Source organism: Microtus ochrogaster, chromosome 16 (genome assembly GCF_000317375.1).
Source record: "Microtus ochrogaster isolate Prairie Vole_2 chromosome 16, MicOch1.0, whole genome shotgun sequence".
Taxonomy (NCBI): domain Eukaryota; kingdom Metazoa; phylum Chordata; class Mammalia; order Rodentia; family Cricetidae; genus Microtus; species Microtus ochrogaster.
Window position 1 is genome coordinate 17,180,020 of NC_022018.1, and position 13,021 is coordinate 17,193,040.

Sequence of the window (13,021 nt, forward strand, 5' to 3'; positions counted from 1 at the left end):
TGTAGACCAGGCTGGTCTCGAACTCACAGAGATCCACCTGCCTCTGCCTCCCGAGTGCTGGGATTAAAGGCGTGCGCCACCACCGCCCGGCCAGAGAGACTCTTAAACAGCTCCAAATACTGTGCTGGGCAGAAGGCAAATTGTAGAAGTTCAGATGTTATTCTAAAGGTGATAATATACACTCACCTGGAAAATCAGCTCCTAACAGTGGTCAAATGAAGGGAGGGGACCCCACCCATGAGCCCCCATCCTTTTGAGCCTGTCTGGGATTTGTAATGATATATTTGATTTTCTTAAGAAAAATACTCTTCTTAAATATTTAGGTATAACAAACACTAAAAGGACAACAACCTACAAAGCCATTTTCCCAGGCTTTTGTAGTAAATTTGAAAAACAGGACACTGGGCCTCCAAGTTTTATAAAAAGTCTCTAGGTAGTTTACAGTTTGGAAGGGTCGCTCTAGATAGACGTTTCAAAAAGCTTATTATAAGTCTTATTTTTCTTTAATAAAAGATTATCTAGTCAAACTTTTTTTTTGAGGTGGGAGTCTCATTATGGAGCCCTGGCTGGCCTGGAACTCGCTATGTAGACCAGGTTGTCCTGGAATTTATAGACATCCGCCTGCCTCTGCCTTCCAAGTGCTGGGATTAAAGACTTATCTAGTGAACTATAATGAAAAAATAAATGAAAGACAACAGATTGTTGGGGTTTTTTGGCGGTTATTACGAGAGACTGAAACATGGTATCTGGCAACTATTTTCTACTCTACTTTTTTGCTAACTCAAGAGTAAACACCACCCTCAGGCTGGGGATGTAACCAGTGAAAGAACACTTGCCCAGGATAAGTGAAGTTCTGGGTTTGATCCCAAGCACCACAAAAGAGTAAAAAGTGATATTTAATGTCTTCACACTGTAAAATGGTGTCAAACGCAGTGGACTGTCCACTGGACCTACAACTGTGATTCCCAACTGAAATCAGAGGACCAGGCTCCCTCAGGAACCTCCCGACTCTTTCAGTCACTATGCTGCAAGGGTACCCATGATCACAGCATCTAGCTAACGGATTTGGGGTCCTGTTTTTGTACTTCATATGAATGGGACCTCATACAATAGATCTTATTTTGTGTCTGACTGTTTGAACTCAAGGGTTCTGAGACCCAGCCACGCTGCTTTCGCTGTGAACCATTTGTTTTCTTTGTGGTCTAGCGTTCCAGGGCATACATCTCCATCTATCAGTATCTGGGAAGTTCCCAGAATGCCACTTCAGCAAACGTGCTGAGATGAACAGAGAGAACAGTCACGCACATGAATACACCTCTCTGGCGGGTGTCACTAAGCAGAGGAGTTACTGGGTCACTCCGGATATGTACGGTCTTCACTGACAGGGTCTTATGAAGCAGCAATACATTGATGTTAAACAGTCATTGCTTAATAAGAGACGGGGACCTTTCAGCTGTTGTACGTATTGACTCAGTCCTAGAAACCAGATCCAGTTTCCCTCAGTTCTGTTGCCTGCTACGGACCCCTCCCCAGGGGGCAGAAGCTACACACAGATCTGCTCGTCCATCTCAAGTGAGCTCCCCCAACTCCCATCTATGGGACACAGTATTACCTAAGCTAAACACTTCAAACCATTTTTTAATTAGATTATAAGCTCCAAGTCACCTAAGTAGAGATATAGGAACTGAATGGCCCCAGGCCACCAGCCACTCCAGAAATTACAGACACTTTGGGACAAGAAACTTAAGCAAAACGAGGTAAGGGTAGAATCTTGGGTCATGGTAAACAACCCAAAGCCAGGAAGTCAGACACACAGTGTGGATGTACACACCAGTTTGCATGCCATTCTTTTCTTGGTCTTCATGTCTTGGGCTAAGTACACTTTTCCAAAGGCCCCCCGAGGAATGAAACCAGAGCCGATGTTCCGGTACGTCAGCTTCCAAGGGACAAGGAGAACATCCGAGTCGATCTGGTAGCGTCCATTCTGGGGGCTGATGACCTGTGAGGAGACACAGAGGCTGAGCTGAAGCCCACTCCAGAGAGGCTGTTTTAGAAGCACTCCGTGCCATGCAGTGGTGCTGTGCGTCATTCTGACATTACTAGCTATATTTAGAACTTGAACAAGACAGAGAAAGCTTGTAACAGACACAAGTTCCTGGTCCAACCTGCTCATATTTCCAAATGCTTGATGAATAGTTGAGCCAAAGAGAAGCTGCAAAATTATTTATCTAGGGAGTCTGACGACAGTGACCCAAAGACTGAAAATAAAGGAGGTTGACTTGTTTCTATTAAAATGCGCTAACCTGTTCGTCTGCACAGCTATTACTCATGCATGATGCACAGAGAACGCGTGTGGAAATTACCTGAGGCTCAGGGAGGATCGTGGGACCAGTGTGCAATGCCAGAGACATGAGTCAACGATGCTACATAAACAAGGAAGGGCAGAGTTGTCTCTCTTTGGCTTCCTCACTCCATTTTACAGTGTGCCTATTGTGCGCCCTGGGATGCTTGGCGCAGAGGAGGCAGCCATAAGCAGAGAAAGGCGGGTCCAGACTTCTGAGGGTTCATGGACAAGAAAACCTTTATATCAGGTCTTTCAGAATGAGGGGTTTCAGGGCCGGGAGTGTGGCTCGGTGGTAGGACACAGGCCTAGTGTGTACAAGGTCCTGGGATTGACACTCAGCACAACAAAACCAAACAACAAACAACACACACTTCAACACAAAGAACAAAACCAAAACCAGTCATCTCAAACATCAAGATCTATATCCTGAGAGCAATGTGGGATCAGAGGATGGCCACTGAAGCCCACTATGGTGGACACTACAGAAATACCAGTACTGGGGAGGGCCAGGCGAGCCAGGGCTACCTAGCAAGCCTGTCTCAAAAACAATAAACAAACAAATAAATAAATAGAAAGTGAATATCACAATTTAAATAAAATGATAGTCCCTGGGAAACAAAGCCTGGAACACAGGCTTTAAAAAAATGTCTGAAGTGTTCTAATGGACAGTCTCCCCAGATGCCAGCTGTTTCCTTGGTGTGATTAGTGAAATTGTGGCCTAAGATAATAAACCAGGACTTCTGATTGAAACAGTATTGAGTTACCTCATGAGCTGAAGAGACTATGGAACCCCTAAGCCTATCCCATAGGAGAAGAAGCACTCAATCCTACTGCAGGTGCATCTAGGCTTCTAATCACAGCCAAGGACCTATTGACCAAAGGACTGCTCAGCCTCCATCATTGCTAAATAGCTCTACAGTCCTCAAACAAACGCTTACCGTTCCTTGGGAAAGGACGTGAAGAATAACCCAGTACTTGGAAACACAAATATCACTAAATCTAAATCTTAAATATTTACAGGGTGCTTTTGCTGAGGGGGACCCCATACAGGTCCCTACAGGAAGTAAACAGAAACCATGGTCTTGTCTCATTTAAAATATGATGACTACCTCTCCAAATAAGTGTCGCTTCTTGTCACTGGAGACCTCACTTTGCAGGATGCTGAGGCTATTGTGATGGTGGTCTCTTCCATATTCAGACAGAGCCAGGCCCCTGGCAGCACTGGCTTTGGGTCCCCTTCTTGCCATTCACAGAACTCTAGCTAACCATCGCAGGTTTGACCCATGTTCACCAACTAAGTGTGCTATGACCCAGCTCCACCCCCTTATTCTATGCAAGGGGACAGAGGGGAGGGACAGCTGCCACACACAACTAATTAGGGACCAGGTGTGGTGCTGCTGTTTTGCATTCTCTCATTAAAGTACGCAGCCATCCTGAGCTAGGTTCTATTTTTATCCCATGTCACAGCTGAGGCTGGCTTCCAGGGGTGAAGCAACTCCAATCAGTGCTAGAATTAGGATTTGCACTCGGGTCCGTACGACTCCAAAGCCAGAGCTTTGTGTAAGAGCCCTTGGGGTTCCAGAAGGCTGTAATTATAGCCATGCTGGGTGCAGACTCAGTTCTTCAAAGCCTCCTGAACTCGCCCGATGAGACCCAAGTCACAGGCAGCGTGCAATTTAGTCCTGGCTCTTTCCCTAACACCAGGTCTTCTCTGCTTGAGTTTGACATGCATTTTTATCTTTAATTTTCTCCTTTCTGGGGTCCCCTCTAAACAATCTTGTAGAACCTTGCTGTTTATTTCTGCCAATCCTCCAACTTACCAAAGTCGTTTTCAAGGGCACACACTAGACAGAAGCTTTCTAGTCCTCATCCAAACTGCTGTTATCTGTACTAAACGATACGGGCCAGTACTTAGGTATTATTGAGTGAGCTGTGTGACCTGGTTCCTATGACATACAAAAGGTCTTCAGCTGCATGCATGGAAGCAGACGATCTAAAAACAAAGACAAAGCTATGTCTCTCCTACCTTCCTGGTGACAAGGTAGTAGTAAGAATTTCCTTTTCAAAGGCAAACAACATACCAAGTTCTTAATTCAGAACTCCAGCTATCACCGCTACTCATCATATAGACTTGCTGGGTAGGAGTGGGACAGAGAGGAGAATCTAAGGGGAGAGGAAGTTAGAGATGGATTTGGTTGTATATAAGAAGAAACTTTCTTATGATCAGACCTTGACAAATGAGGCACTGGACGCAGTAAGTGATGGCTCTTTCTAATAGGTCTGGAGAAAGAAACCAGACTATTCTACCCAGTATTATAAACTGCCTGCTTCAAACATCAGGTAGAAGGCTGGACTCTTCACTCTGAGCAGCTCTGACTCCATGATTAAGCCCTGAGGATTATCACTCCAAATGTCCCAGCAGGGTGTGTGGTGAATGAATCCAGGCTGGGGGTGGGGGGGTTCAGATCCACATACAACCTCCAGAGTAGACTGCTTGAGGACTCTACCCAATATCAGTAATTCTACCCAGATCAATATGGACTGGTTATAAATAACTGCACTGACATAAAGCAGTTCCTAGATTGGTCTCCTGGTGCTCTTTCCTTGGATTTTGTTGAACACTAGTGCAATCTTTAACATATATTATTTTAAGGGAAAGAGAACACATATAAATACACACCCAGGGAGAACCCATCCAACATACCCACGCTTTGTGATATTGTTTTGATCTGTAGTTCTCCACCCTTCCTAATTAACTTTGCAGCACCGTGGGTGTTGGCTGCTTGAACACACAGGTCTCTATGCTTCTGACCCTTCACACATGCGGTCTCCACCTGAAACAACCTTCAGTTCATTTAGCTGACTACAACTTGATGTTTACAGCCTGGCAAAGGCACCAAGTCTTCTTGGATGTCTGTGCCGACATCCTTCTCTTCCCCTCCCTTCTTCACACTCATGGATGTGAAAGATCTTGTCTAAGCATCCCCAAGGCTGTCAGGGTGTAGACACATTGTGGCTGAGCACACAGTGCTATCTGTGTTACCTGTTCACACACCAGGCATTGCGTTCCCTATGACATAAACTAGCACCTGGAAAAGCCTGATACACTGTGGCTGTCCCAGCTATGTCTAGCAATGAACAAATGAATATTTGCATAAAGGATTCTACCCTATGTAGGAAGCTTTATCGGATACATTTTACCAAGGACCTAATCTAAGTGGCAGCTAATTCTCTAATGCAGAGAGAGAAAGAATAACAAAGCTAGCCCAAAGTATGCAACTGTGCCAAGCCTGTAGTTGGAGGATGAGTAGGGAAAGGTCTTGACTATGGGATGGATGGGTCCACAGAAAGCACCATGCCAGAATCAATGATATTAAAAGCAAGACTGGCTCTGACTGAAGACCAACAAATAGGCAATCACTTCTTAGAGCTGTAACAGACTACCACCAGCCCTGGGAAGAGTTCCATTCTTCATGCCAGTGACAGGAATGTCAAACACGGTCCCCAGAGGCACAGTCCCCAGGCCTAATGGGGCCCGATCCACATGCCTGTGAGTATATTCCATTCCCTCCCTACCACTCCACTCTTTCCATCTTCTTGCTTTACATTTTATATTCTTCACCACTGAAAAAAATACAAGTGCTTTTAAAGACTCTTAAGACCCCTGCCTTTATGGTATCTTTGATTCTTAAATTTTCTTTTTAGTTTGGATTTGCCCATTTATTAAGCACAGGTTCCTTGGCAAGGAATGACAAACAGTACTTGACTTGTGCCTCTGCTGACCAAGTTTTTACTTCCTACTAATGACTGTGGTTTCCGGCCCTCTCTGCATTTGCTCTCTGGTTTTGCTCCTACACAGAAGCTAGAAGCTACTTTTCCTAGCGTTCCCTTGTGTACACAGACCATGGTCCATCTCTCTTCAGTGAGGACAACTACGCCTAGATTTCTCTACATCTGCAAGCAAGGATGATTAGTTGACTCTGCGTGTCTTTACCAAATAGTTGGGAAATGAGAGAGAACATGAGCGCTGTGCTCGCTGCTCTCCACATGGGCATTATTCTGAAGCATACTCCTCTGGTTTCACTCTGGCTGTGGAAGTCAGGTATGCCTTCTGCTTCAAATGAGGACTTCCCATTTATAAAGACAGAGCTTTCCGTTCACTGTTAAGTGCAGCGTGGCAGATCCACACCAAAGGAAGTCACACCCCGATGCCACACGTGAGCTTGCTTTGTGCTGCGCCAGATACAACTGACTCGTGACAAAACAACTCACTACATAGCTGACCTAAATTACTGTGCTGTTTTTCATTAAATGGATGTAGGGCAATTAAAATTATTATTTGTTGTTATTATTATTATTTCCTTTGTGCCAACTCGGGCTCTTCAGTAACAGCTCCCCAGCACGGGCCATGCTGCCATTGGTACACACCAAGGGAAAGAGAGCTGCCTCTATCAACACCATGTTTACATCTCACCACCTACTCCTCTGCAAGCTGCCCTTTTTACAAAATTAAGTCACCTTTTAACCATTGCCCACGCGTTCACCTCTAACCCACTAAGGACCTGTCAGAATGCCGGGCGCACCTAAGCTCCACCTGACAACAAAGAACTGTCACAACATTCTGGACTACTTGCATACCTGGGATAGCTAAGAAACTCCATCACTCGTGAATCTGGAAACAGATATTTGCTATCTATAAGTTGCACTTCTGCAGGAAATGAATTCGGCTAAATGTGGTAAGAGGAGAAAATAATTCGGTTTTCAACGTTATTAAGACAACATTTATTTGTCTCTTGGCTGGTGGACTCCCATTAAGACCCTGTCTTTGGTGGATATGAGTGAGTCTTTAAGAAAATTGCTAAAATACATCTGTGAGGGCTGGGGGTGTAGTTCAGGGGTACAGTACTGACCTAGCATGCCCTACCCCTGAAAAAACAAAGTATATTCATAATCGCTTCATCACAGAATTACTACTAAATTATAGATTTCTGAAGTGCAGCTTGTGTGAAGATTCCCTTCTCGTTTTTAACACAGAGGTGATTCTCACCAATAATTACATTCTGGCAGCCATTCTAAGCCCCCTCCAATGGCACTCTGCATTCAATGAAGCCATACCAATAAAGCTGAACACACAGCACTTGACGGGTCAGAAGAAACATACCATATTTAATAAAATTCCAGATTCTTGAGGTCGGTGTCCATAAAAATGCTTTGCGGTGTTAGATATATGGTTTGCAAATGCAAGGAGATCCTCCACCGTCCCGTATCTGACAGATGACAGCCAGGGCACCTCGGGGCCACTCCCAAGCAGCGACTCTGAGCACTCTTTGTTTTGATTACTGTCGGGACACATGGTTATCAGACTGGGCTCGTACACTGCAGGATCTTCACTCGTGTAAAGGTTTTCCATTATGTCTATGACTTCCGACACATTTAAATGCTTAATTAATAAATCAATTTCTTCTTTCTCGTCACTTCCAGTGCTCATGTACTCCATCACTGTGGTGCCTGCTGGGGCGTCTAAAAAACAAAACAAAAAACACAAATACTTCTTTCACTATAATGTGCTTGAACTAGAGATCACAGGGCCTGGGGATCTGCTGCTCTGTGCCCCTGTCCATAATGAGGACTCTTCTTTACTAGGATGCGCAAATTCAAGTGGGCAGTGCCAAGTTCAATGGGACCTTAGATAATCTTTAGCCCAGCTCACTTTGCAGGGGGAAACCTGAGATGCAGGGTGCTCGGGAGTTACTCACTGTGGCATCAGCTCCAGCTACTGCAAACAAACTTTCGCTAAACACAAACACAGTAAAGAGCAGTCCAGGGGTCTCCCCAGTTTACAAGGCGCCTGCTTTTTATAACTACCGACCTTGAGCACTGTTGTCATTCCCCCAGAAAGATCACGGTGGCTTTAAAGAAAAAAAGAACTGCTTGACTAAAATTCAGGAACTAACTTGGCAAAGAAGCTAAGTCTCAAGAGAGAAGAGGGCATGTAAAACCGAGTTTGGTTGGAGCAAATGGGATAGGGAGAAATTCAATCTGTGGGGGACTCTTGTGTGAAGAAATGAAAGGGCTCTGGGGCCGTAGCTGTGCCAAAGATGAACAGGGATGGGAAAGGCTACTCTCGACCTGTGAGTCACAGTTCCCTCGTGACACCTAAAATTTATAATAGCACAAAGCATGCATCCTGAAGGTCCCAGAAAGCTAAGTTCATCCCTAGATCAAGTGGCCTGAAGAAACTTTAGTGGTAGAAAGAAGCCAGGAAAGCTGAATGTGCTTGAAGCAGGCCACCATTGATGATCAACTGACTTCACTAGCGGGGGTGGCATCTCAGTCCCACAAGATCAGGTGCCACACTTAGGAAATGCAGGTGACAAAGGAAGGCAAACAGTAATAAAAAGTGACTCTGTTGATTTTGGGTCTTGAGATAACTCAGTTCCACTACAAAGGAGAAAAGATAAGAGCAGCTAAGAGATCTAAGAGAATTTCAGAGCCTGTCTGACTTAAACCACCTTGCTCTAGAAAGCATAGCCTCTCTGGAAGATACTCCAGGTTCTTAAAGGCACAGGTGCTTGGCAAGCATCACAGAGCTGGGGTATGGGGACAGGTGGCTCCCTCGAACTCACTGGCTAGGAACTCCAGCTGTACCCTAAGCTCTAGGTTTAGTGAAAGACCTGCTTCATAAAGTATGGTTCTAGCCTTCACATACACCAGCACATACGAGCACCATGCATGTACACCTGCAAGAATTGTATCCACAACCGTGTACAGCTGCAGACATTACACCAACACACACACACAAAGTAACAAGGCTATTCGTTCTGCCAAAGCCATGCACCTGTGTCAACTTGGAACTTCAAAGATCCTGGAAACTTCCACCTGGGGCCACCTGCACACATGACCAAGTCATGTGCCTCTGATGTACAAACTGCTTCTGAGGAAAGCACCTAGCATCCAGGTCACACCAAATATTCCTCATTATGGCCAAATTTCACCACCAGCCTCAGTGCCTATGACATGTTGGGCAAGTATCTCAAGCTCTCTGTGCCTTGATTCCCCAGCTGCAAGGTGGAGCTAATAACAGCATCTACCATCCAGTGAACCTCCTGTGTACAGGGTGCCCGACTTAGCCTAGTATGTAGTAAGTAAAGCTATGCCAAGTGCAGAGATGCAGACCTAGCTCAGCAGACGCGTGGCCAGCCTCCTTTCTCAGCTGTAAGAGGGGTTTGTCTGCCTATGCCCCAGACTTCTCCCAGTAAGCCTTTAAAGACTGTTTACGCTGAAACAAAGGTGAAAGGGGCCCAAACCCATGAAGTGATGGATGTTTGTTATCACCACACTTAAATCTAGACAATGGTCCAGACATGCCTTCTCAGACAGCTCACACATCTGAGGAAGACTGTGATTCAAGTCCCCAGTTTTTCAAGTTCACAGTGACTTCTGTAAGCTGACAGGAGAACCTTCTAGCTCAGTTTCATGGTCTATTGGTTGCAGTTTCTATCACTGGAGAACTTACTAGGAAAACAAAAGTTAAAAGTGGCTGACTTTAGGGCCCCCTTGAGTGAAGGGAGGACCCATGGCTCCCAAACTGTATTATCAAATAAATGACCTAACTTAAAGTTTGTGACTCATGAAAGAAGAGGGGGGGAGGGTGGAATACAAACAGTTCCAAGTCACCGCACTGTTTTAGAAAGGAAGACTAGTTTGGGGTTTTAATCCTGCAGAAAATCTTGAGCAAAATGTGTGCTTTTCTCATAGGCTTTGCTCAAAGCCTAAGAAATCACACACACACACACACACACACACACACACACACACACACCATATATATATATATTGGGCAGGGACATGAACATGAACACACATACACACACGGACAGAAGGGAGAGGGGAGAGGACAGGAGTTGGAGGAGTGTTTAACTCTGAGACCTTCTGTAGTGCTTGCTCAATTCCTGAGAGGCTCTTGTCCCATAGATCTGCTGCCCAGCAACCCGGATTCCCCAACAGCCTCTAGAACATGAAAAGACCCTGCACCCTCCTGCCTCAACTAAGCAGACCACAGTGCTAAAGATCTCTGAGCCAGAGCCCCTTTTCTATGCATGGTGAAGGCATTTCAGTTTACTGACAAACATGCTCAGCCTCAAACAACTGCTCCTAGAGTCAGGATAAGAAGCCTTGTATAATCTCTACCTCCTAGCAGAACGGAGAGTTAGGACAACGTTAGAGACAGCTGTGGCAAATGCAGTCAAGGGCTAGGTTGTGAAACTTCAAAACATTAACTAGAAATCAACTTAGAATTATTTCAGAAAGCAGCTGTAAAAATAAAAAAACTGGAATGTAAGGCTCTCAGCTGCTTCCATCCACAAAATCAAACCTTCCCGGCAAGTCACTGCAGACTATACAGTCTTGGTATTTTGCCTGGCAATGCCGAGTGATACCTTGTGCTACTTCCCATTTTTAAAAAGGATTTTCCCCCACTGAAACAACCCATTACTCCTCGGGACACACTTCTTAATATATTTTTCTTCTGAAAAAGTCCCAGAAAGATGTTTTCCAGTTCTGCAGAATCAAATTCAGTTCCAAACTTCCAGCCACCTCAACTATCCTTCTTATTCACTTAAGGGATAACTCTTTAAGAACCAGAACACACTAATCTCAATTCATCAGAGTTTGGCGCCTCAGCAGGAAACCTTACAATGCTAAGCAAGTATTGGCTTTTTTTTCCTCTCAGTTTTTTTTTTTTTTAATCAAAAACCGATACCACCAACCCCATTCTAGACACAAATATGTTTTCCCACACTCCCGCCCGGTCCACCTGACTCCTTAAGATAACCGAGCCTTTAGGAGCTTACATATTGTAAAAGTGCCCCTCGACAGAGAGATGGTAGCGAGGTTCTTCAGCCTCCAAGTTGCACTCACCCAGGCTCAGCAACCAGAGTGCAGCTGTCCAGGCAGCGTCCCCCGCAGGAGACGCGGTGAGCGCTGGTCCTCACTTCCCCCGCCACAGCCCAGGCCCGCACTGACTGGTCACCCGGGATCCGGGAAGAAGGAGGAAGGGGGAGGAGCCGTGAGTCTGTCCACACCTCCCGCGGCCTTGCGCAAGGTGCTTTCCAGCTCTACCTGCGTGCAACAGGCCACCAGAGGCTCCCCTGGTGGCAGGCACGCTCCGTTTCAGAGTGGGCGCCCCCAAAACACACCCAAAGCACCCAAATCCCTGTTACCTAGTGTCCCGCGTGCCCTTCCGGAAACCGGGCTCAGTAGGCAGTGGGTGGCTTGCCTGCGGGAACCAGGCGTGCTGGCGTCCCCGACGGCGGGCGGCGGTCGCCTGAAAGCGGGCGATCGGCCGCTGGGGCACCCGTGCGCTGCGGGCCCCTGACTCCCGGCGTCTGAACCGGCCCCGGGGCGGCGCAGCAGACGCCAGCCTCCTCCCCGCCTTTTCCATTTCCCCTTTCTCTCCGTAAACAGAAAGGGCCTGCCGGCTAGCCGGGTACGCGAGAGCCCCCGCGCTGGGAAATTCCGTCCTCCCACCCTCCGGCCCCGGGGCGTGGGGTGGAGATGGGGGCGGGACCGGGCGGAGCGACCGTGCGGACCCACCCTGCCCCGGACTTCGGCTCCAAATCTGCGGCCAGAGCGCGTCCTTCCCCCTACACCCAACCCCCAGGACCCTCCGGGAGTCGCTCTCACAGTCGCTGCAGGAGGCTTGTGAGGTAGCGAACTGATTGCCAGTAGCCAGGACCGGACTACCCCGGATTCAGTTAAATTACACCGGACCAGTAGAGAGTCTAGTGGCAGTTTACTGCGACTCCCTGCTGGGTTTTAAGGTTTCGGTGAAGGTCGTCTGAGCTGTTATTTGCCAGCACTAATTTTGATCTTTGTCGTGACATCGCTCCACTGTAAGACTTGCCTGCTAGGATCCCTCTGGCACCTAGGGGTTTGTTCCTTTGTTGGAAAGTTTACTAAAGGTGAGAAGAAAAGCACTACCAGGAACTCCAGTGGTCCACCCCTGCTTATCCTGCTCCTCCCTCCAAAGGCCCAAGCATCAACAACCTACTAGAAGCTGAGTACTTTGCAAGATCCCAGAGAACAAGAGGAAAGGTCACGTTGGCATAATCTTCATCCCACCATAAGGGACTCGGTGAACCCAGGCTGAGCTATGAAGCCAGCGCCCCTATGACTGAGTTGCACGTTCTGTTCTTTGCAGTCCCCAGGCTCATCCGCCCTCATCAAGTTCAAAACGCCCCTTAAGTCCATCTCTCCACTACTCCTCTGAGGACAGTGAATTGCCCTTTCAAGGACATCCTAAGAAACTGTTGGTAGAGGTAGGACAGAAAGTTTGGATGAGGAATAGCACCCACGTTATGGAGCCTTAAGGGTCATACAAGCAAGACTAAATTTCCGTGGAGAAGAAAGCCACCTGCAATTTCTGTAAACGCGAGGGCGCTACGTGAGTGCTGTGACTTGAGAGAGGCTGGGCATCACTTTGGTGGTTACAGGAATCCCTCTTAGTCCCCCTTTTGGATGACTTGACCTTTCGGCTCTCACAGAGAGCGAGCAAACAAAGTCCGCACCAACCAAGCCACCTGCACCCGGCTGTTCTGCGGCTTAACTCCATGGATTTTAGCACTGATGAGAGAGACTAGCATGCGGGTCTGGGTTGAAACTAAAGTACTGCTACTC

At 46.9% G+C, this 13,021-nt stretch overlaps 1 protein-coding gene across 1 annotated transcript in view; it reads right to left on the minus strand.

The window, feature by feature from the left end:
• The window catches only part of Map3k8 (mitogen-activated protein kinase kinase kinase 8), a 22,012-nt gene extending 10,233 nt beyond the window's left edge, over positions 1–11,779 (minus strand). Inside the window, exons 1-3 of the mRNA XM_005354799.3 lie at positions 11,566–11,779; positions 7,506–7,864; positions 1,832–1,999 (exon numbers count right to left, since the gene is read on the minus strand). Coding sequence (XP_005354856.1) covers positions 1,832–1,999; positions 7,506–7,841 — 504 coding nt within the window. The 5' untranslated portion in view covers positions 7,842–7,864; positions 11,566–11,779. The remainder of the gene's footprint in view (positions 1–1,831; positions 2,000–7,505; positions 7,865–11,565) is intronic.
• Between the last annotated feature and the right edge of the window lie 1,242 nt (positions 11,780–13,021).